At 44.0% G+C, this 25,584-nt stretch overlaps 2 protein-coding genes across 2 annotated transcripts in view; both read right to left on the minus strand.

Annotated features, from left to right (window-relative positions):
• Nucleotides 1–6,166, minus strand: part of LOC306923739 (anoctamin-3-like) — a gene marked incomplete at its 3' end in the record, with an annotated part of 39,568 nt that extends 33,402 nt beyond the window's left edge. The window contains exons 1-3 of the mRNA XM_079502012.1: nucleotides 6,134–6,166; nucleotides 3,778–3,878; nucleotides 1,836–1,880 (exon numbers count right to left, since the gene is read on the minus strand). Of these exons, the coding sequence (XP_079358138.1) occupies nucleotides 1,836–1,880; nucleotides 3,778–3,878; nucleotides 6,134–6,151 (164 nt within the window). The 5' untranslated portion in view covers nucleotides 6,152–6,166. The remainder of the gene's footprint in view (nucleotides 1–1,835; nucleotides 1,881–3,777; nucleotides 3,879–6,133) is intronic.
• The window catches only part of pkp3a (plakophilin 3a), a 486,421-nt gene that overhangs the window by 187,841 nt on the left and 272,996 nt on the right, over nucleotides 1–25,584 (minus strand). The window lies entirely within an intron of this gene.

Below are 25,584 nucleotides of genomic sequence, written 5' to 3' on the forward strand. Positions count from 1 at the left end.
TTAAGCAAGAACAAAAAGCATGGCAATACATCAGTATTATTACTACTACTACAAAGTAGTTATCATGAAACATGCGTAAGCTAAGAACATAACAGTGGAATATATCTATATAATGAAACTATATGTATAAACTATACATATATAATATACTATACTATACCATATACATATATACTACACACACACACACACACACACACACACACACACACACACACACACACACACACACACACACACACACACACACACACACACACACACACACACACACACACACACACACACACACGTAAGTCAGTGACTTGCCTGTTTTAAAATATCAATACTGCAAAATAAACTTAAAAATAACATGCAGGGGCTGTTTGTAGCTCCACATAAATGGATAGGTCACCAAAGTAAGTGTAACGCAAGGTTAAGACTATTAATACCCGAGATCAGATTCTGAAAAATGTCAACAGTTTTCTATATCAGTACGGTTCTCAAACTATTCTGGAAATCTGAAAATACGTTGTTCCAGGGACCCCCCAGAAGCAAAGATGAGTAAAAAAAGAATAATAATTATATTCAAAGGTTAGTGCCACATTTTCACAACTTTCAAATATAACAGATATACAAGCACATAGTTTGGGCACTCGGTACCACGCTATGAGCTTGTATAGCTGTCATTTTTCCATATCTAAAGTATAAAATAATGGTTAAAAGTGACATAGATGCGTTCCACGTCTTAACACATTTGATTCTAAGGACGTGTATACTCGTCCTACTAAATAATTAAACAAGGTGCGTTTTAACAGCGGGCGACAGCCAGACCAATTATTTTCCGGAAGTGCATTATTTGTCAATGGGACATTATTTGTCAATGGGACATTATTTGTCAATGGGACAGCAACTATACTGGCGATAGCAGGCGAACAGGCGATAGTCGAAAAGTGGGCAGAGGAACGTCGCCCGAAAACATTGTATGGCGATAGGGGGCGATTAGGGGATGAAATTCATGTGTAGCTCGCCGTTGTTCTCCCACTGTTAATGCACTGTTAGGTGTTTAATATCGATATAAGATCGCCTCGCTATTTTCCATTTTTGGAAGCGCTCCGGTTTATTTTAGTTTTAGTCACATTTTAGTCACCTGGAATGTTTTAGTGTTTTAGTTTTAGTCCACTAAATGTCAAGTTGATTTAGTCGACTAAAATGTATTTTACACTTGCTGAAAATAGCCGATCTACAAGCACACAACGCGACACAGCGTGACGCGTTGTGTGCTTGTAGATCTGCTATTTTCAGAATGCAACCAAGTGTAAAATGACTCGTACTGGATCTCTTGTCCACTAGTCCCTTCCTAACATTTTAGTCTAGTTTTTATTTCTTGACGAAATTGTCGATATATTTAGTCTTAGTGTTAGTCATCATAGCTTAGTTTTCATTTGGGTTCTATTTAGTTTTCGTCTGTGAAAAAAGGTAGTCGACGAACATTTTTTGTCATAGTATTAGTCGACGAAAACACCACTGTAGTGCACGGTTGCTATAGGGCCTCGTCTGCACTGCGTCTGCGCGACCAACCACATTAGCTTCTGTTTTAGCCAACCTTTTCTCGGAAACTACGCCGCTGTCCGTGGTTTTGAACAGATCGCCGATGTTCCGAAGTAATTTCTGATTATCCGATGATCACGATTGGAACATTGGCGTTTTGTAGGATGGACCTCGCCTTAGCTCGCTAGAATTGGCGCTATTGCTATTAGCATCCAAGATGGCATCCAAAACCGGACGTGCCACCGCTTTTGTCCACCAGGTGGCAATCATTGTGTTAATGGATTAAGGTACAGACTTGTATTTACCTGCTCATGGTCTTGCCCTTCCAGTCTGTGAAGTAGGATTTCTTCCTGAAAACAACAATTAATTTAACCCACGGATTCAGGCCAAAACTCAACAACCTAATTATTGACTTATGACATTTTAAAACAGTAATCCTGCTGTTTTAAGCATCCACTCTAATTCACCTTATTATCAAGTCCCTGACCTCGTGTACATTTCTTTTTTTGGCAACCTCTTCAGACAAATGAGTGGTCATCGTAACCCTACCCTAAATCACGGCACTCCATCTTTAACGCTGGATACTTGTAATAGTAATGTTGGATAGCAACAGTGTTGTTTTTGGCAGCAAATTTAGATTTTAGTTTTAGTCATACTCTCTTGAATAGTTTTCACATTTTAGTCACCTGGAATGTTTTCATGTTTCATGTTCATGTCTAGTTTTAGTCAACTAAATGTCATGCGATTTTAGTCGACTAAATCTACAGTTGATTTAGTCGACTAAAATGTTTTTTGGCGGGCCTTGATGCCGTCGTAATGACTTTACACTTGCTAAAAATAGCCGATCTATGGCCTGGGCCGTGGCTCAACGGTCCAGGCACCTTGGACCTAGGCAGTCTGGCAGTGTGCCGTGGGTTCGAATCCCGATCTCGACGGCCTTTACTGCATGTCTTCCCCCCATCTCTCTCCCCATCTCTCTCCCCATACAGCCCACTGTCTGTCCCTCAATAAAAAATGTAAAAAAATAAAGGCGAAAGCCACAAAAAAATAGCCAAGCCAATCTACAAGCTCACAACACGTCGCGCTGCGACGCGTTGTGAGCTTTAGCCTCGGTACCAGGCTTTCATTTCCGTCGGCGCAAAAACGCCTGGAGGAACGCATTGGCCGCACTGGTCTAGAAGTGGGGAGTCAACCCTTCCGGGTGGGTGTCGCTCCAAATTATTATTTTTTTTATCGTTTTCCATGTCATATGACAGCAGGGAATCATAGCTTCAAATTGACATATTGGTTGTTCAGTTTGACCCACCAATTTTGGAGATATGACTTATAGAGTAATGTCTTGCAGAAAACAGCGAGTTGAGAAAACAGGCTTGAAAGGTTCACTTCTGTGGTCTATAACATTACACCTACAGTAGCTACATGTTTAAGCTTTTTTTTCATATTTACATGTCCATTTCAGCTCTGACACTTATTTCAGACATGCTCTAGTATGTGAAGAGTCTGCCTGTGCTATTAACTTATTTTCTCCTCTGGTGAAAAGCTGGAATTTGCGCGATGGCAGGCTCTCAGTCAAATCTGGTCACAGATCGTTGAGATCCAATCAGGGCGTGCGCAAATCTCTGCCGCGACCCGCCCCCTCTAGACCAGAAACCTTACACATTAGCTCAGGCTACCGAAGTCCTGACGTGACTTCTCTCGCTCATCCCCCATGGCTTGCTGGAAGGAATGTCTCTATGGAGAATAACATCGGTGGTCCAAAACAAATAGATTGTCTCTGCGATATTGTCAGGTGGGTGGCTCTGTATTGTTTACGACAGACAGTCACTCATATTGTCAGGTGGGTGGCTCTGTATTGTTTACGATAGACAGTCACTCATATTTGATACAGTCTGTGTTTCTGGTGAAAGTTTTACCCATTCGGCGGCGGTAACATTATCGTTTTCTCCCGTCAGTGAGAATGAGTCAAACCGATGGGATAATTTTTTTTATCTTTGGAACACAGTTCTTAGTTGACACGATTAGAAAAAAATACATACATAAAAAAGGTCTATGGGAGTTCAGATTGAATGGGGAAATAAACCGCAAACTGCGTAGGATGTGAAATTACGTCAGACTTTGGCGCTCTATAGGTTGGGGCCATTCGGCTCAGGGTATAAAGTAAAAGTAAAGTAAAATAAATACCTCAAAATTTAAATTAAGTCAATTAAGTAGTATTAAGTATACTTAAGTAAATGTACTTATAGTTACCTGAAGGGCATGCGTATGTTCATCTGCTCTGCATATTTGCACAGGGTTTCCCAGGGAGCGTGGATCTTCACAAACATGATATCGTTGTTGGTCAACGAAGGCTAGCGAGGACCGCGCACACACACGCGCACACACACACACACACACACACACACACACACACACACACACACACACACACACACACACACACACACACACACACACACACACAAACACACACAATCATCGCTAGTTTATCACTTCATGGCAGCATGATGCCAGGAGCTCAACACAGCACAGTGGTAAACGTGTGGCTCCCAGGCGTTCAGTTGCGTCTGTGTGTCATCATGGTGTTAAAAAAAACAAGCAATGTGACACATTCTAAAAGACAAAATACATCAGAACAGAGACAATACTAGACTGCACTTGGGTGAGGTTGGCCAAATTGCGCCTTGTGCAGAGCAAGTCATGTCTGCTGTGTTTGTGTATCAACAATTTTTTGCCATCACCCCAGGATACGTAGCCTGGCTCCAGCCCTGAATCGCTAGCCACGCCCATTAAGAAAATATGTTCTGGCAATTCAGGTCTGGAGTCTCTGCCTACGGCGGCGTTAGTGTCGTTCAGAAATCCGATCACAGCAGCTGATTGGCCATCAGCCCCGCCACTCGACAGCGTCAGACAACAAACATGGCTGCCCCCACTGCGGTGACTCACGACCGTATCAATCTGGCTATTAAATCGGCATATGATAAATATATAGTTTCTTTACAGAAACGACAGGTTTTATAAACATCATTCGACATATTTTACAGTTTTTGTTCACATGCTAGTAGCGGTTTCTGTCAAGTCCTACTTCTGTTCACATTCAAAGGGCATAAAGGAGATAACTTTCCAACTCAATTCAACTTTTATTTTCTAACTTTTGCTCTGTTTATTGGCCTCACTTGTTGATTGGTTGGTTGGTTCAGTAATTAGTTATAAGTTGTGAACCTTTGAAGACAGAGAAAACTAAAGTTAACAACAAAATGATAGTATTCCTTTTAAACAACATAATTCATGTTTTTCAAACAATTCCTGTTTTTAAAACTTTAAATGTCTATTAAACAAGTCAATTGTTAAAGTCAACATTTAGAATCCAGGAAACCATTAAATTGCATAAAGAATAATAAAAAAAGAAAAAGAAAAATAGCTGATCTACAAGCTTGTAGAGTGGCTCTTTTTCCACATAAATCCATTTTAAGATGGTTCGGTGAAATCCGGTGCCATCTCTATTATTTATAACTCTTGTGGCCTCTGGTGGGCGAGTCCGAGGTACTGCAGCAATAATTGAAAAGTGCCATGGATGCAACATATGTACCAAATAATATGACGTCATACTGTTATTTGTTTTCGAGCTATATGCGAACAATATCTGGCCACATATATGCATACCCACCTAGGCACGTGACGTGACATACCCACCCACAGACACCCAGCCACCCAGGCACATACCCACCCACAGACACCCAGCCACCCATGCACATACCCACCCACAGACACCCAGCCACCCAGGCACATACCCACCCACAGACACCCAGCCACCCATGCACATACCCATTAGGCCTGTCCCCGACTAAGAATTTGTATAGTCGAAATTAATATGAATACATTAGCTGTTAGTCGACTGAACCCCCCATAAAATGACAGATCCACAACGCGCATGGGGCTGCCCCCTGCGCGTTGTGGATCTGTCATTTTATGGATAATGGAACGAACGTACCGGTATGCTGTTAGGTTGTTGCTGGCGCATACCCACCCACAGACACCCACCCAGGCACATACCCACCCACAGACACCCAGCCACCCAGGCACATACCCACCCACAGACACCCAGCCACCCAAGCACATACCCACCCACAGACACCCAGCCACCCAGGCACATACCCACCCACAGACACCCAGCCACCCAGGCACATACCCACCCACAGACACCCAGCCACCCAGGCACATACCCACCCACAGACACCCAGCCACCCAGGCACATACCCACCCACAGACACCCAGCCACCCAGGCACATACCCACCCACAGACACGCAGCCACCCAGACACATACCCACCCACAGACACCCAGCCACCCAGGCACATACCCACCCACAGACACCCAGCCACCCAGGCACATACCCACCCACAGACACCCAGCCACCCAGACACATACCCACCCACAGACACCCAGCCACCCAGACACATACCCACCCACAGACACCCAGCCACCCAGACACATACCCACCCACAGACACCCAGCCACCCAGACACATACCCACCCACAGACACCCAGACACCCAGACACATACCCACCCACAGACACCCAGCCACTATGCGTGCGTGTGTCTATACCTCCTTCTCCAGCATCATGCCTGCAGCGCGGAAGGTGCTTTCGAAGGTGCATCTCTTCTCCACCTGCGGACTGGACTTCTTATAGACCAGGATGTAGTCGATGCGCTTCTTCCCGTCTCTGAACAGCAGCCCAGAGGGCGTGTGGACCGGACTCTTCCGCTGTAGGAGGAGTTAGTAGTTTAACCCATTTAGACCTATACGTTCGATTCTACAAATGTCTTCTAAATCAGGTGTTCTCAACGTTTTTGGCTGGGGACCCCCAGAAATGCTTTGGCCATGTCTCGCGACCCCCACCACCAATACAAACTGACTGCAAAAATAACCTTAATAATAGAGAAAATATATCATAAATTAATACTAAAACCAGATATAATCATTAAGGAAAGTTTATGCATGCACTATGTGTACTATGTAAACTCTTAATTTCCATTTTCCAGCCATTATATATATATATATATATATATATATATATATATATATATATATATATATATTCAAAGATTTGTGACACATTTTCGTGATTTTCTAAAATAGCAGACCTACAAACTACGAGCTTGTAGATCTACAATTTTCCAATGGCTAAAGTATAACATAATGCTTAAAACACCAAAAGGGGTTCCCGCCCCGAAATGGGCTGGGCAACTTTGATGATGGAGAGGGTCAATATATTTCCACTACTCACTCCAGAGGGCCACTATATATTTCCACAAAAATAGCCTAACCGCACGCGGAAGCCACGGGTGATTTGTAACCGGCAATGCATGTCTGGGAGCGACGGTGATGTCGGAGTAATGACTGTTTGGTAAGATTGTTGGTATATGTCTGATAAACGTGCCTCCAGTCTGGCCTGTTGTGTCACCGTGGGTTTAGGTTTCTGGTTTAAGGACTGCAGTGTTTTGGTACCATACAATTGTATGCAAATACAGAACAAATAATGTTTTGCCATCTTTGCTTGAGTCTGGGCCTTGGGCTAGGGTTAGGTACCTTGGGCTGTGGGTTGTGTGGGTTACCTGTGGGGTACCCGCAGTGAATCTGTGCGGGCCTCCAGTCTGGCCTGTTGGGTTAGGTTTAAGGTTAAGTACCTGTGGGGTGTGGTGGTACCTGTGGGATGTGGGTACCTGTGGGGTGTGGGTACCTGTGGGGTGTGGGGGTACCTGTGGGGTGTGGGGGTACCTGTGGGTACCTGTGGGGTGTGGGGGTATAGTGCGGCGTGGGTGCCTGTAGGGTGTGGTGGTACCTGTGGGATGTGGGTACCTGTGGGGTGTGGGTACCTGTGGGATGTGGGTACCTGTGGGGTGTGGTGGTACCTGTGGGATGTGGGTACCTGTGGGGTGTGGGGGTACCTGTGGGTACCTGTGGGGTGTGGGGGTACCTGTGGGTACCTGTGGGGTGTGGGGGTATAGTGCGGTGTGGGTACCTGTAGGGTGTGGTGGTACCTGTGGGATGTGGGTACCTGTGGGGTGTGGTGGTACCTGTGGGATGTGGGTACCTGTGGGGTGTGGGTACCTGTGGGGTGTGGGGGTACCTGTGGGGTGTGGGGGTATAGTGTGGTGTGGGTACCTGTAGGGTGTGGTGGTACCTGTGGGATGTGGGTACCTGTGGGGTGTGGGTACCTTTGGGGTGTGGTGGTACCTGCAGTGAATCGGTGCAGGCCTCCAGTCTGGCCCGTTGGGTTAGGTTTAGTTATAGGGTTAGGTACCTGTGGCATGTGGGTACCGGTGGGTACCTGTGGGGTGTGGGGGTACCTGCAGTGAATCGGTGCGGGCCTCCAGTATGGCCCGTTGCGTCACCGTGGGTTTCTTGATGAGCAGCGACTCGACGCTGCGCGCCTCGCAGGTGGTCGACTCGGACTCGTCCATGTACAGCTCGCTGAGGTCGTGTTCTGCGGGACAGGAAACAGGATGTTACATCACAGGAAACAGTGTAGGTTACATCACAGGAAACAGAGTAGGTTACATCACAGTTATTTTCAACATCAAACATCATAAGAACAATACACTTTACAATAAGCAACATTGAGGGTGTGCTTTACCGTCATTAATGGCATGCCTGCGTTTCTGCAGTAACGAGACGATAGGCCAGTTCCATAAGCAGGAACGAGACGATAGGCCAGTTCCATAAGAAGGAACAAGAAGATATGCCAGTTCCATAAGCAGCGTTGAATTGCCATTAATGAACGGTAAAGCACGACCCCTCGTGCTTTACTAAGGACATCTAGGGGCGACAACGCAAGCGTATTTACGTGGGCACGGTCCTTTTGTCACGCGCATGCACGCGCATGACTGAAGTAAAAGATGCAAGTAGCCTATATGCTTAAATACATATTTAGAAAATGTTTCAGACGTAAAAAATAAAAAAAATCTGAGATGATGGAATGATGATGGAGGATGACGGTCATGGAAGGGGAACATTCTGAAAACTTCATGGGCAAAGATGATCAACTTAAAAATCTAAAAAAATAGGTCCAAATGACCTCTCAGTCATGCGAGTGAAATGTATAATGTACCGCTGTTGGCTGGTGATTCCCTGCATTCATGGGCTAACGGAGGTCTCTGGGTTCAGCTGGTTCTGACAGCTGTGTGTGTGTGTGTGTGTGTGTGTGTGTGTGTGTGTGTGTGTGTGTGTGTGTGTGTGTGTGTGTGTGTGTGTGTGTGTGTGTGTGTGTGTGTGTGTGTGTGTGTGTGAGAGAAAGTTATAGAGAGAGCAGGAGCGTGAAAAGCAATTACAGGCTGACAGCGTGAAGCAGTTTGATTAAATACACATCATGCTCGGTGCGTCGCTTTGTGACGTGTCGACATGATGTTAAAATGACACAGTGCCTCTGTGATGGGATGCGCGTGCGCGCGCGCGTGTGTGTGTGTGTGTGTGTGTGTGTGTGTGTGTGTGTGTGTGTGTGTGTGTGTGTGTGTGTGTGTGTGTGTGTGTGTGTGTGTGTGTGTGTGTGTGTGTGTGTGTGTGTGTGTGTGTGTGTGTGTGTGTGTGTGTGTGTGTGCGCGCGCGCATGCAGTGCATGTGACAGGCTGCCAAGGATAGCCGCAGAAACCACAGGCAGTAGACTGTCTGGCTGTCTGTCTGTCTTGCTGTCTGTCTGTCAGTCTGTCTGCCTGTCTGTCTGTATGTCAGTCTGCCATCTGTCAGTCTGTCTGTCTGTCTGTCTGTCTGTCTGTCTGTCTGTCTGTCTGTCAGTCTGCCATCTGTCAGTCTGTCGACTTTCCATTCAACTCCCGCTGACCTGTCATTCTCCACTCAGCCACCGGATGGCCTCGGACTAGTGGTTCTCAAACGTTTTATTATTGTTATTTTTTCAACCTTACAAGGGCCATCAGTTAGTTTATTATGCAAGATTAGGGCACAGAACACTGTACACACCCTCAGTGTTGGGTGAACTCTGAGCGTGTACCAGGGGTCACCCTCAGTGTTGGTTGAACTCTGAGGGTGTACCAGGGGTCACCCTCAGTGTTGGTTGAACTATGAGGGTGTACCAGGGGTCACCCTCAGTGTTGGTTGAACTCTGAGCGTGTACCAGGGGTCACCCTCAGTGTTGGTTGAACTCTGAGGCTGTACCAGGGGTCACCCTCAGTGTTGGTTGAACTCTGAGCGTGTACCAGGGGTCACCCTCAGTGTTGGTTGAACTCTGAGGGTGTACCAGGGGTCACCCTCAGTGTTGGTTGAACTCTGAGGGTGTACCAGGGGTCACCCTCAGTGTTGGTTGAACTCTGAGCGTGTACCAGGGGTCACCCTCAGTGTTGGTTGAACTCTGAGGGTGTACCAGGGGTCACCCTCAAGTGTTGGTTGAACTCTGAGGGTGTACCAGGTGTACTCAAATTGACCCTTATACGGGTCCATTTGGTTACACTTGTACACTGTCAGGGATAAGGGGGTCCTTGCAATTAAACATTTGAGAATCACTAGTACTAGTTGGACTCCTAATGTGCCATACATAGTAAATCAGTCAAAGGTCGACATCATACATGGGCAACTGGCAGCCCCCACCATCACTTAATGCAGCCCATAGATTATCAGAATACTGATATATATTCATTATGCAAACATGACCCGCTTTAATTACTTCAATCTATATGTAGCTGTTATTGTCTTTTTTTGTGTCCAATGTATTTGGATTTAGTTCGCAAAGTTAACATAACTATAACTAAATGCATTTGAAATTAAATAAAAAGGTTACTTTTCAGGATTCCAATTAAAAAATGGCAAAACAATTATTCAGGATTTCAATTCAAATATAGCAAAAAATAGCCGATCTACAAGTATAGATCGGCTATTTTTGCTACTCAATGTGGCCCTCTGGAGTGAGTGTGGAACTATAGTGGCCCTCTGGAGTGAGTGTGGAAATATAGTGGCCCTCTGGAGTGAGTGTGGAACTATAGTGGCCCTCTGGAGTGAGTGTGGAACTATAGTGGCCCTCTGGAGTGAGTGTGGAACTATAGTGGCCCTCTGGAGTGAGTGTAGAAATATAGTGGCTCTCTGGAGTGAGTGTGGAACTATAGTGGCCCTCTGGAGTGAGTGTAGAACTATAGTGGCCCTCTGGAGTGAGTGTGGAACTATAGTGGCCCTCTGGAGTGAGTGTGGAAATATAGTGGCCATCTGGAGTGAGTGTGGAACTATAGTGGCCCTCTGGAGTGAGTGTAGAACTATAGTGGCCCTCTGGAGTGAGTGTGGAACTATAGAGGCCCTCTGGAGTGAGTGTGGAACTATAGTGGCCCTCTGGAGTGAGTGTGGAACTATAGTGGCCCTCTGGAGTGAGTGTGGAAATAGTGGCCCTCTGGAGTGAGTGTGGAAATAGTGGCCCTCTCCGTCGTCAAAGTTGCTCATCCCTGGTCTACATGTTCTGAAGAAAACCTGGAGACTGACATTCAGTAAGTGAGTCTTATGATCAAAATAAGAACATCATAATGGAGTGTAAAACCGAACATCTAGAATTGTAGGGACATATTCCTGAGCCCTGGTGTCTACACATGGAACCAAATGGACCTCTTTTTTTCCCGCTAGGTGGTATAGAGCGTTGCAGTCCCGCCCCCTACCATGGACCAGGAAATGAATCCCAATGCATTTTTCCCATTGACATTTCAAAAAGTATTTATTTAAAGACGGTTACGCCGCGGACAAAGCCAACTCGAGTCGTGACAACTCATGACAACACAAACAATATTTTGGACCAAACAAATAATTACAAATGATTTGTCACGACTCGAGTTGGCTTTGTCCGCGGCGTAAACGTCTTTAAATAAATACTTTCTGAAATGTCTATGAGGAAAATGAACGGAGAATAATTTCCTGGTCCATGGTAGGGGGCGGGACTGCGACGCTCTATAGCATAAGCACACCTAACCTGTGCCAGCCATTCACTCTCAGTCTTCAATACAAGCCTTGGTTTCATTCACGGCTCACCATGGACAGCGCTCAAAGCTTTAGAGATACAGGGCTTTGAAAATCCTCCATATAATAATGGAGGCTCAATGGAGCTGGATGGAAAAAATCCCATAGCTGGTGGGGACAGAGGCGTTGGATTGCAACCGGAGCAATGCTAAAAGGTAAATTGACGGTTGCGGCTTTCATATATGGAGTATACAGTTGTCTACGGACATGTACGTAGGTACCTGCCAAGGGGGGTCCGAATTTGTTCGTAGATGGCGCAGAAAGAATTAAACTTAAATGTTATACTATATGGGGCACCTATGGATGGCTGCAATTCGAAACTGGCCCCCGTAAAATCTGAATCCCCACCCAAGCCTTTTCTCCTTACTGTATATGTTTTCTAAGTGTATGTCTCTAATGAGTTATGATGAATTGAACAAGGTGGACCCTCTTATAAACAAGTGTAATGCTGTATGGTGTCGTGCACTCACAGTTAACAGTCTTTTGTATTGAGTTAATTAAGGGACCAAGAAGTCACGAAGTGACTTTGGTCACTTATTGCTTTTGTGTTTATTAAGGGACCAAGAAGTCACTTTGGTCACTTATTGTTATTGTGTTTTTTCTTCTTCTTCTTCTTCTTCTTCTTCTTCTTCTTCCGCCAAAAATAGCTGTTCTGGCTGAACCGTGCAGTCGGTTTTCGCGAAACGCGGGAATCTGGTAGAGGGCCATGCCAAACGGTGACTATGCGAAGCCCATGACCATTGGCCAAAAGGTGGCGCTATAGCACTCAATAGAAAATGCTAACTTTGAACGTGCATATGTCATGAACCGTTTGACCGTTGGCAATGACACTTTGATACACATGCGTCTCCTCATGCCAACAACAATCGTGTTCTGACTGACCTCTGACCTTTAGATCACCCGCCATTTTGAATTATATGAAAAACAGTTAAAATGTATCTCCTCCCAGGATCTTTGATCAAAATTCACGAAAACTTCTACAAGTGAACTTTGGACCTATACGGACAACAAATCATAGTACAAATACCTACATGCAGCGTCATTTGCTTATGTTACTTTACAGTATGGTAGAGGGTCTTGCCAAATAGTACTGAAACCAGTCTTACTGCAATTGCCAAAGGGGGGCGCTATAGCAATTCTTTGAAAATGAAACCTTTCAACTCATGCCTCGTTTGATAAAAAATCATGGCACTTGTTTCCACATGTTCCTTGACTCATCGGGAAAACATCTGTCACTTTGACAATGAAGTCAAAGCCCTCAGATTTTCCGCCATTTTGAGCAGTTTGAAGAATGCTTATACCTGATTTTCTGCCTTTTTTGCGTGAAACGCTCTACACACAATGTATGGACCATTATCTGAAATTCCAGTTGAAGAGAACTTTGTACGTGAAAACATGAACAGCGAACACACTGTAATAATGGATAATGACATGCCCAAAACGAGGATACACATGATTGTTATCAAACTTGTAGTCACTGATTGTCTCTGTGTAGCTCAGTCAGTAGAGCTCTCGCCTTCAGACCACAAGGTTGTGTGATCAAATCCGGGTAACGACAACTCAGCCTGTGATTCTTATTTGTGCATATTGTTCTTATTGTGTATTGTCTTCTTTCTTGGTGCCGCCTTATCGCTGCTTGCAGCTATATTTGTGCTTGAAATGTACTGTAATTCTGCAAACTGTTAATAAATATTTCAATCAATCAATGGCAGTCAGACAGGGCTGAAACCTTATATGGCTCATATTTGGATATATCATATCATATCATATCATATCATATCATATCATATCATATCATATCATATCATATCATATATCGTCAGCTTGTAGATCTGCTATTTCCAGAGCGCAACACCCAAGCGCAACCAAACATGAAATGACGTGTCTTTACTTGCGCAAGCAGAGCGCGCAAGTACTAGTTTCGTCCAGGACGATGTTCGATGCGTATGCACCGTCTCAGCATATGACGTAATGACTATTTGTGCCTGATATGGCAGTGGTGCCAGATTACATACATGTATACATGGGGGCATTACCTTTAATCCTCCCGACACTAAAAGATATCGTCCTTACGTCACCATCGAAAACCAATTACACCCTGGCATTGGGTCCTTTAATCCACATCTTTATTCATCATTGAGAGCTAATTATACCAGATATACCCTGACGTCATATGCTGGGACGATACATACACATCAAAAGGGGCACAAAGTAACCACAGTATACCGCTAATCAATTTACAAATTACATATACATAGAGGCATTTCCTTTAATCCACCCGACACTGATCGACATATACGTCACCATCGGAAGCCGTCACTCATGCGTATTAATTACAACATTACGTAATTCATTGTTGTTAGGGGTTAGGCAGATTCGGCTTTAAACAATTAATCACAAATCCAACTACTGATTACGGAAGTATTTTAGATCATGTATATTTTAACAAAATGTGAAAGTATTATTACAGAAATTGAAGTTAGAGACACCTATTACTCTGACCATGATTTAGTATTAATATCACTATAGTCCAAGATTAAGTACATTTAAAGCAATTGACAATTTAAAATAAATAATTGAATAATTATACTGTATATGTGATAACATATTTTATTTCAATTTATATGCAGTACCTTTTTTTTCATCGGATATCGATGATTTATTTTTCTTTAAGAAACTAAAAAGGGATCCAGGACAGTTCTAAATCGATATAACTGTATTTCTTTTATAGATAGAAACTTCTACCATACTTCATAATACTTTTTTACATGCAAAAAGTAGGTACGTAGGCTAACGTAGCAAATAGCTAAACCTAATAATTCAATATTTCAAACGTTCTTTCACAGAGAAGCTTTTTTACATTTTTTTTTTTACAGTTTGTAGCGGTCGACAGTACTTGCATGCTCTGCTTGCGCACTAGTAGGCCATAATGCAACAAGCAAGTAGGCACTCGACAGAGTGCAGTTCTAGTTAAGTTCTATATTTAGTCTTAGTTTTAGTTTTCTATTTAGTTTTTGCCAGTGGAAAAAAGGAAAGATTTTTGCAATAGTTTTAGACTAAATCAACACTGGCTCACAGTCGCACATGCACACCCACACATGCACACGCACGCATGCACACGCACACGTGTCTTATGCACTAGCCTACATCACACTGATGACACACCAACTGGGAGTGGTCTGGGATCTCCATCTATGGACGCGTTCATTTCAACCAATCAGCATGAAGTGGCAAAGCGTTTCAGACAATCGGCTTGGTTAGAATTCAGGGACTTTCCATATATGGGCCTAACAGTGACACAGACCTACGGCACACACACAGGGACTTTCCATGTATGGGCCTAACAGTGACACAGACACACGGCACACGCACAGGGACTTTCCAGTTTCCATATATGGGCCTAACAGTGACACAGACACACGGCATACGCACATGCAGAGGTTCTTGGATTCATAGCTTCAGTATATAAAGAAGAGTAGCAGGACGATGCAGTGTTAGCCCCGGGGTGTAGAGCTGTACAGGTGTTCTCGCGACATCGTTTTGGATCAATTCAACAGAGCCGGTCCACGCCCACCGCTGGGCCAGCTGATCGACCAAGGCCAAGGTTACTATCAGGCCCACCTGCGCGGCCAGACAGAGAGCTCAAATGCAGACGAGGCTGCTCTTGCTCTCACTGACTCTCCGGCAGGATAGATCGGGCCATGCTGGCGGTAAGTGAATCCCCACGCACTCACACACCCACACTTATAAAGTGATGTTATCTGTCCAGATCAGCGCTAACGCTCGCCTTTGTCTCTCTCACAGGTAACCCGCTCCCCATCATACCTGTGATCACATTAAACCCGCCTGGTTAGAGACGACGGGGAACGAAGTACCCCTCTCAGCCCAGGCGGAATTGTCCGCACAAGCAGCCACCCCCTGTGGCCTCCCTCTCACGGAGAGGGAAGACTGTTTAGAAGCCCCTTGAAAAAGGGAGGACATTTAAGTTGTTATTTGCTGCTTTATTATTTCGCACCCCAACCAGCCAAGGCCTGTGAATAATAAAAAGCCGCATTGGCGATATCTTCTACCCGACTGAGTGCTCTGGTGTTGTTCAGTTACCACAATACATACATATATATATCCCACTGAGAATTTGTTGGTCTAATAGACGTCTAATATTCGTCTAAAGGGCCGTCTAAAAATGCGATAAAAAACGGCAAAAAATTAAAAAACAATTAGACTTCTATTCTTAGATTAGACGTTGATTAGCGGTTGTTTAGACGTTTAAACACACAAACGTCACAAAAACGTTTCATAAACAACCGCTAATCAACATCTAATAAACTTTCACGTTTACTGTAATAAAGCTCTCCACACGCAAGTTATATGAACAAACTGACAAAATGCATCATAAAAAGACATAGGCCTATTTAGGCTACACATGACATTGGCAAGGCGCCGATATCAAAACAAAACATATAAATTATAGCCCTATTATACAAAGCAAAAGCAAAGTTATTTGTTTACCCAGGGTAAGTGGACTAAGCTCGAGATGCTTGTTTACAGCCACGCCTTGCTCATAGAACATTTCATGGTTTCATATGACAACATGACAAAACGAAAATGAACAATATTGTCCAATGACTTATTTATATAGGCCTGTAATCTTTGCTATCAAGCCTCTCCCTCTCCCCAATAAAGACGGGTCTAGACTAGAGTGTGTGTGAATTGTTACATTCTCTACAAATGTTCACATTCTAATACATTGTCTTCTTGTACTGAGCAGAGCAGTGTGCGGGCATATTTTTCTATTTTATTATTTAAAAAGAAAAAGCTCAAAGTGCAACACATCTTTTAGATTGGCTATATGTTCACTATATTTATCTGAGGTTTATGAATCTCCCCACTGAAAGTAACACATTTAAATAATAATGATATTATTATTAATAATGGTATACAAGGTATATTTTATCTGTAGCATTAAGTAGTAAAAGATACCGTATAGAATCATCATAACTCAACGCGTCAACATGTATTACTTACCTTTCCAACGGACGGCGTCTATGAGAAAGTGATGACTGGAAAGGCCAGCTAGTGCCAGCGAGGGTTGTTGTCACACAAGGCCTTATCTCCACGGACACAGACACGACGCACGTTCCTCGTCCTCTGACAGTGCTCCACTGTGTATGGCAAGAACAATAGGGATATTGGGTAAAGCTAGACTAGACATATACTGGATAGGAAACCATTACACACTCTGTACAATTCACTTGTGGACCCTTATCTATCGTATTGTGTAGAAGTATGGGGCAATACATATAAAAGCACTTTGACAAAGATTTGCACTTTACAAAAAAGAGCAGTACGGGTAATAAATGGAGCAGGATACCTTGATCATACCAATAACCTGTTTTTAAAATCTTATATTCTAAAGTTCCCAGACTTGGTGAAATTTAAAACTGCACAAATCATGTTTAAAGCCTGGAATAAATGTTTACCTGTGAATATTCAAAAACTTTTTAAGGAGAGAGATGGTAATTATGACTTAAGAAACAAACACAATTTTAAACAGACAATTATTCATTCAACACTGGAAAAAAAGCACTTCAATATATGGTGTTACACTCTGGAATAATCTTGATATAGACATTAAACTGTAAAAATATTAAACAATTCAAGCACTGCTACAAGCAGTCACTCCTGCAAAATTATGAACAGCTGATTGACTAGGATTAGTTTTACTCTGCGATGTCTTTTTATTCTTTACTATAGATTATTACTTAGTTAAATTATTACTTTCAATAAAATGGATTTACAATATTACTGTATGTAATAAAATGGTTTTATTCTTTTTTTATTATCATTATTATATACATTTTTGTATTATAATATATTGTTTTACAATATATGTAAAGGTAAGAAGGGGGCCGGACAATATAAGCATTGCTTCTCTCTGTACCTTCTTGAACAAAAAAAAATGATGTGATTGATATTGTGTTGATGTATCTTGTTATTTGTACTTTTTATGTTCAAGATAAATAAAGATCAAATCAAATCAAATCAGATGGCGGCGGAACCCATGCAAGGCACCAACCAGCACATCGGGAGCAATTTGGGGTTCAGTGTCTTGCTCAAGGACACTTTGACACTAACTCTGGGGGAGCCCGGGTTTGAACTGGCAACCTTGCGGTTACCATCCAGCCACTCTACCCCTGAGCCACCGGCATGATAGGAACTAATAGAATAGATTAGATGTTTTTATTATCCCCAAGGGAAAACCGTTTTGCTCGGGTCAAGGTTGTTACATCTTGTTTAAGCTTCCTTCAGACAACGCGACAGTATAGAGTATAGACAATAACATCGATTGATTGATTGATTGAGTTTATTAGACAGAATGTAAAAACAGCAACAGAGTACAGTAAGAGAGTAGAATCCATAGGGATAGCACCAGAACAAAGTCCTTGCGGTCTTGTTTCCATTTAGGCCCAGCTATATGCAATCAATTCATAGACATGCAGGCAAGAATAGTAACAACAAAATTCAATATCATCACAGGTAAAAAATAAAAATACAAATCAATATCACAGGGGGAAAAAATTGCACTGTATGTACAGGGAGGGGGGAAAGGAATGGGGTGATAATTTTCTTTACCATGGGCATGCTCCTGAAAGGTGGATTTTGAGGGAGGGGTTCTCAACCTGGGGGTCCCGAAATTATTTTGGGGGGTCCACCCAAATTATTATTTTTATTATAATTGTGTAAATTATTTTGATCATCAGACCCAATTACTGATTGTTGTCAAGTCTCCAGGTTTTCTTCAGCAACATATATATTTAGTCTTAGTTATCATAAAGCTTAGTTTTTATTTCGATTTTATTCAACTTTTCCTCGGTGTAGCCGACGGACATATTTCGTCATAGTTCTAGTTGACGAAATCAACACTAGCATGAACAAACAGTATTTTTGATCATGGTGAGCGATCGAGGGCTGTTGAGCAACGCTGCCACTGTCACCATGACTGCTTGCTTTTATCGATTGAAAGGACGATACAGAGGTAGAAGTAGAAGATCTGATCTGCGATCAGTTTGTCATGCAACCGTTATTGTGAAAGAAGTACTGCAGGTCAGGAGTCTTCAACATGTTTTAGCCCAAGGACCCCTTGGCTGAGAGAGAGATGAAGCAGGGACCCCCCTAGGCCTACTCTGTATATGAGGGACCCCTTAGCTGAGAGACAGATGAAGCAGGGACCCCCCTAGGCCTACTCTGTATATGAGGGACCCCTTAGCTGAGAGACAGATGAAGCAGGGACCCCCCTAGGCCTACTCTGTATATGAGGGACCCCTTAGCTGAGAGAGATATGAAGCAGGGACCCCCCTACAATGAATCATGGTAATGATTAATTGTGTTAAAAAATATTGTTTGTGTGATTTCTTTGCAGTTTTTCACGTTGTCGCTTGGAAAAAAAGAGCAAATGAATGCTGCACAAACACCTGTAGACAGAGAACATGTGCATGAACCGAAATAATTTATACTTCTAATATACTGTATGTCTATTGACAAAATCAGTCTTTTTTTAATGTCATCATTTGAATGATGTATTTGAAAGTGATCATTTGCTTCATGTGAACATGTCAGTGCACACTAGTCTAACTCAATGCTCTGACTGCAAAAAAAAACAAGTCCACACTGTTTATTGCAATAACAGCAGCTGATTACATTGACTACCTTCACAGCCGCTCTCTTTGCAGATCCAGGACATACAGGCCATGCCAGCTCTTATCCTGGAGTCCTGGACCACTTGAGGGAGTTAAATGTTTTGGGTTCCAGGGGGGTACCCAGCTAAATGATATAGTTTGGAGCAACTGGGCAACTCTCGCGGCCGAGCGGAGCGAGCCCGCGCAAATTTATTTATTTATGTATTTCCCCCAGATGGTCTAAAAATGAGTTACTTTGACCAATTTATTACCAATCTCGTACACCATTGCTCACGAAAGCAACACCCTTGACCCAATTATATACACTGCATCTAGCTTTTAATTAAAGTTCCCCGGGCATTGTTTTGGGATATTTTGGCCGATATGGGTCTTTTTCTCAAGTCTAGAGTCAGTGTGGAGATTACCCGGCAGTGTTGCTGCCCCTCCCGGCTCATGGCTCTTCACAGACGGCACAGAGACAGCAGCCACTCCGCTGAACGTGTCAGTGTTGCTGCAGTGGTGTGAACTGTGAACCGTGCAGTCACTGGTGGTGCTGCTGAGTTTTGATTGATTGATTGAAAATTGTATTAACAGTTTGCAGAATTACAGTACATTTCAAGCACAAACTCAATACAAAGGCTGTTAACTGTGAGTGGACGACCCAATTAAGCATTACACTTGTTTACAACAGGGTCCACCATGTTCAAATCATCAAAACATTTAGAGACGTACAAATAGACACTTCTATATAGACAAAGAACAGTACAGGAATTCATCATAATGGAGGTAAAAAGGGAAAAGAAACATATACAGTGAGGGAAAAAAGGGGGGGGCGGTGGGGGGGGATTCAGATTTTACGGGGGCCAGTTTCGAATTGCAGCCATCCGTAGGTGCCCTTTGAGAGCGGTTTTGAAGGAGTCAAGGGATTCGCATGTCTTAATGACTGTTGGTAGGGCGTTCCACATTTTGGTGGCATAGGAGTGAAAAGAATTTAGTCCCTTGTTTGTGCCGAATCTGGGTTGAACATGATTCGTTGCACTCCCTCTGGTGTTGTGGGTGTGGACTTCGTTAACATTAAGGAAGTATCTACACAGGTACATGGGTATCTTGGTGGAGTATCGAATCTTGTGGACCAGACCCATTGCAAGATGCTGTACTCTGTCGCCGAGCCGAGTGCTGACAGCCGAGCCGACTCACAGCTTCTTCTTAGTTCTGAATTACTTTATCTTTGCCTTGAAAAAGACCGTAAGGCGTAGGCTATATCCATTTTGCGTTTTGCTGTTTTCCAAAACAAACCAGCACGCGCTACTAGTCTGTTTGCTACAAAGCGACTGGAAGGAAGAGGTTTATAGAAAGGCTACCAAGTAGCCAATCATATGACCCGATCAGCGATCACCAGGGGGCAGCGACAACACACGCACACACACAATAGCCTTCTATATAATGCTGCGCACATATATTATATATATATAAAAAATACCCAGCAACATTTTTGGGAAGGCTAAGCCTTCCCTAGCCTTACACACCCGCCACCTATGCCGATCGCTCAATAACAACCGTTCAATAACAACCACAGACAATCCATAGCAAACCGGTGAAGACCTGATCGATGACGGCAGCACTAGGACTCGCCCCTCTCCGGGTGTGGGTAGACTTGGGGTTCATGCTGGCCTTGCTCGCGCTCATCTACGTGCCGATGTCGGTGCTGTGGGAGGTGGCGCTCCTCGCAAAGAGGATCGCGTTCCAGCTTGTGCTGGTGTTTGCCCACGCTTCGCTCAGAAGCCGCAACGCCAAGAACACGGTGAAGGAGGCGGGGCTGGAGAGGTCACCGATAGGCGTCTTGCTGGCGGCCATGCACAGGCTGCGAACCCACTGCAAACGTCACATTGCAGCTGAAAGGCTGAGGATGGGCATGGTGCCTCAACCTCTCCATGAGGCTGAGGATGGTGATGATGCCTCAACTCTGGAGGTCTTCCTGCATCGTCCCAGTACCCGAGAAGAGATGGTCCCAATTCCGACTGAAATAGAGATGGGTTCCACAACACCTGCCACTACGGGGCCCACCTGCCTGGACCTCCTACAGTTTGCATACACCTTGTGGCCATGGGAACTGCCCATAGATCCGAAGTCCCGTTAGTCCGAACATGCATTAAGGTTGGCGAACATGCACTGCTCCCGTGCTTGCGGTTATGTTTAGGTTAGGGATAGAGATAGTAAGGGATAGTAATTTCGGAACAATGAACCTTCTGACTAATGACACGGCAGGAGGATGCCATCATCTAGAACCCACTTTACCAAACAGTGGTCCCACAAATGGCCCCAAACATTTGAGTTATTTTTAATTATTATAATTTCAAAACGTAAAAAAAACAAAGTTTGCATGAATTAATACCAAATTAAAAAAATTAAATATTTTTTCTTAGTAATTTCTTGAATAAATATAATAGAAATTAAAAAATAAAACAGAAAGAAATTCCATAATAATTTAGAAAACAAATGTTTTAGTAGTGAAAATATCAGACCTACAAGCTTCTCAACGTACTGCCTTGCGCCACATTGAGAGCTTGTACATCTTCTATTTTCACTAATTTGGGTCCCAGAGGAATGTATTTTGGGTCACGGGGCTAAAAGTTTGGGAGCCACTGATCTAGAAGTTTCCATCTGGTGGTCCGAAAATATATTGCATGATGGTGACCCTGAGCAGTATGTATATGATGACGTATCAATGTTATCAGTTAACACAATTGGTGTCGGGATGGATTGCTTATGATGTGCCCACACGTCGTACGGTCTGAACCAGTTGATGGGTTACTGGGTGACACCCCCCACCCACCCAGCGCATACTCCCTTTTCACCCCTTCTTCTGGGTTGGACAAGTGTGACGACCGGGGGCCTATTAGAGGCCTCTGTGGCACCGTTTAGCGCCATCTCGCATGCAAGGTAGCGTCACCTCCATGCACAACCCATACCCCTAGCTATTCATTTCGATGGAAGTTGCTCAGTGGCGTTTGAAGCACCCGGTAGGAAGTCTGCCACCTGGGCGGTGGCGTAGCTAACGGGCACAGGTGGCACCTGATGCTATACTATGATGCAAGCGGCCCCTCAGACTCGCCACATTCAATATCCGGACTCTTGCTGCACCCATGAGCAGTAGAAAGCAGGAAGGAGAACGTATAGGGTGAAGACTGAGGAGCTAGCACTGACTGCAAGTTGGATAGGAAATTGTGGAGGGCATAGCGATGCAGGAATCCCGAGTTGGTGTTGGCTAGACCTCACTCTCGCAGCAACTAACACGTCAGGAAGTCTGCCCGGAAGTCTGCGCCGTCTCAACTTTGAGGTCAACGTTTGCGTCATGACTTCACTGAACGTCCTGTAGTTCCAGATTTAGCCAGTAGGGTATTTTGCGGCTTGGTGGCGTAAAAATCCTCTCTTATGGGTGTTTTCAAATGGGGGTCTGCAGGATAGTTAGTGTCAATTTGGGGGTCCTTGACATGAAAACGTTTGGGAACCACTGATATATACGTTGGTTTTTCCTTCCTTTTCTTGTCGCTCTTGGAATGAATTCAGAGAATTTCAGACCGGGAGTCTGAAGGAGAGCTTTGGAATCCTGCCCGCAGGTTGTTTGTACCTCTTCCAAAAGAAACAACAACTAAATGGAATAGAGTGTTTTCATCCGCCAACAACAGCAGAGCCATTAGTAATCTTCCAAAGTGGAGTGAGATAATGGAGGGAAACAAAGCTGTTCTTGAGCAGACACTAATTTTCATTCAATGAATTACATTCTGCTTTCAGTACGTGCCACTAAGGGACAGAGGTAGCTGAAAACCCCAGGCAGCGGAAAATGTCAAGGCACTCGCGTGAAACAAAAAAAAACACCCAAGATAAAACGACACGTTCTTTTTTTTATCCCACGATTTTGCAACCCATTTTTTCACCCAGTGTCAATTATCTAATGTAATCCTGGGCGCTACACTTCCTCTGCCAACGTGGTGGGGCAGTGGACTGACCTCATGCTTCCTCCTATGCATGAGGAGTCCAAGCTGCTACTTTTCACCTGACAGGGGAGAGTTGGCTGGCCAGGGGGAGGCAGTATAGAGACCATGATTACCTACCCTAGGGGACACGGTGGAGAACATGAAAACTCTCTTTTTAAAGGACATGGTTGTGATGTTGTTGAGTGATGACATCAGTATGTAGAATACACAATGATCTCCTGTCCACAACTAGAGGTGTGCTCTTTGGGGTTCATATCTAAAACCAGACAGTGGCCTTGTGGTTAGAGTGTCTGCCCTGAAACTGGGAGGTTGGGGGTTCAATCCCCGGTGGGGTCATACCAAAGACTGTAAAAATGACACTCAGCATCAATGGGTGTGATTGGGGGTCAAATCAAATAATGATCCCCGAGCACGGTGCACACGGAGAACAAATTTCACTGTGGTAACGTGTGTGACTAATCGTATGACTTTGAACTTGAGAAAGCCCAGAGGGGCGAAACGTTGTTGTATTTATAGGTTGTAATAAAAAAGACGGGGAGCAGATATATCGTGTGCGGACATTCCACTTTTTTCTTCATTCAGTCATTTTTTGGGTCCAGCACCGTATTCTGAAACTGGGATGTGCATATCGTTTTCCTGCTTAACATAGCATACAGACACACAAAATACACAATTAGGGATGTCAATAGTTAATCAATTAATCGCCGTTAAGAAATCAATCAATTCAACTTAACAGTTAATAATTAATCAGAAATTCTGTGGTTCTATCATTGGGTGGTTTTCTGTGCTGTCTGCGTGTGCACGCGGCCGACGAACGCACATGTGGGCCGGTAAAAAAAAAAAGGTCCCACCACCATCGTAGCCACAGAAACGTCTCTGCTTTTGCATGTGATGTGACAGACAAGACAGTGAACTTTACATTTCATTTGATTCCTCATACAAAGATGCCATTGTCTGGCCCTGTATCGCAAATGGTCAAATACATAATTTGATTAAGGAATGTTAGACTGAGGTGGGAGGAGTTATAGTTATCAACTCACCTGTCTGGGGAGGGAGGAGTTAGTTATCACTCACGTGTCTGTGGTGGGAGGAGTTAGGGGTGGGAGGAGTTAGTTATCACTCACCTGTCTGGGGTGGGAGGAGTTAGGGGAGGGAGGAGTTAGGGGTGGGAGGAGTTAGTTATCAACTCACCTGTCTGGGGTGGGAGGAGTTAGGGGTGGGAGGAGTCAGTTATCAACTCACCTGTCTATGGTGGGAGGAGTTAGGGGTGGGAGGAGTTAGGGGTGGGAGGAGTCAGTTATCAACTCACCTGTCTGCGGTGGGAGGAGTTAGGGGTGGGATGCATGCTTCAACCCTATATGCATTTCGGCCATTCGAAAATAGCAGATCTACAAGCTTTTAGATTGGCTATTTTCAAAAGATTTTGAACACATTTTGAACTTTCTGCAATAAGAGTACTTTTTTTTAGTAATTTAGGTTGATGCCGATACTTTTGTACTTTTACTCAAGTACATTTTGAATACCGGACAATTCTACAGTACACAGTATTGATACTTTTAAAACGTGCAAGTATACTTTCTTTCCCACCACTGCTGTCCTATACGTACGCGACCAGGCCGCTCTGAGCATCCATGGCATGTGTGGAGGACCCATGCTGGGGCTGTTCACGTTGGGGATCATCTCTCCATGGACCAACTCCAAGGTTTGATCCACCAACACATGGAAGATGCCCGCACTTTACTATATAGTAGCACGTGTTCTCTCAGGCGATTTGCAGAGTGCTAGTGTTTGAACCATTCAGAAGGTGCTGCAGGCTATAGGGTATATTTGCACAGGGCTATAGCATAGATATTAAAAATCACACCCGTGTGAAGTGAGGGGCGATCTCATAATCTTACAACATCGATGTGATGTAATGATGATGTAAAACAAACGGTGCCAGAACATACATTAATTTCTCTTCATTGTCAATGGCGTTTTTAAAACAAACAGACCTAAAAACAAACCTGTATATAGGAGGGGCTTGCCTCATTGGCCGCTGCAGTTCATTGGAGCGACATGTCTCCATTGAAGGCAGGAGGTCAAACGGAATGCCTGTTTCAATTGAGTGCTATTGCGCCAACCTTTGGCCAATGGTGGTGGGCTTCGCTTCCTCACCGTTTTGCATAGCCCTCTACCTACCATGTTGCCAAGAAAAACGACTGCACGGTTAAGCCAGAACTGCTACTTTTGGCGGAAGGAGGAGAAGAAAAAAAAAACAGACAAACACAATAAGGGACCAAGAAGTCCTTTCGGCCTTTGTCCCTTCATAAAAAAACAAACATTGATGAATTAACAATTAACAATTAACAATTAACAATACACTTCAGTACAAGAATACCTCCCG

Source organism: Electrona antarctica (assembly GCF_951216825.1).
Source record: "Electrona antarctica genome assembly, chromosome: 5".
In the NCBI taxonomy this organism is placed as follows: domain Eukaryota; kingdom Metazoa; phylum Chordata; class Actinopteri; order Myctophiformes; family Myctophidae; genus Electrona; species Electrona antarctica.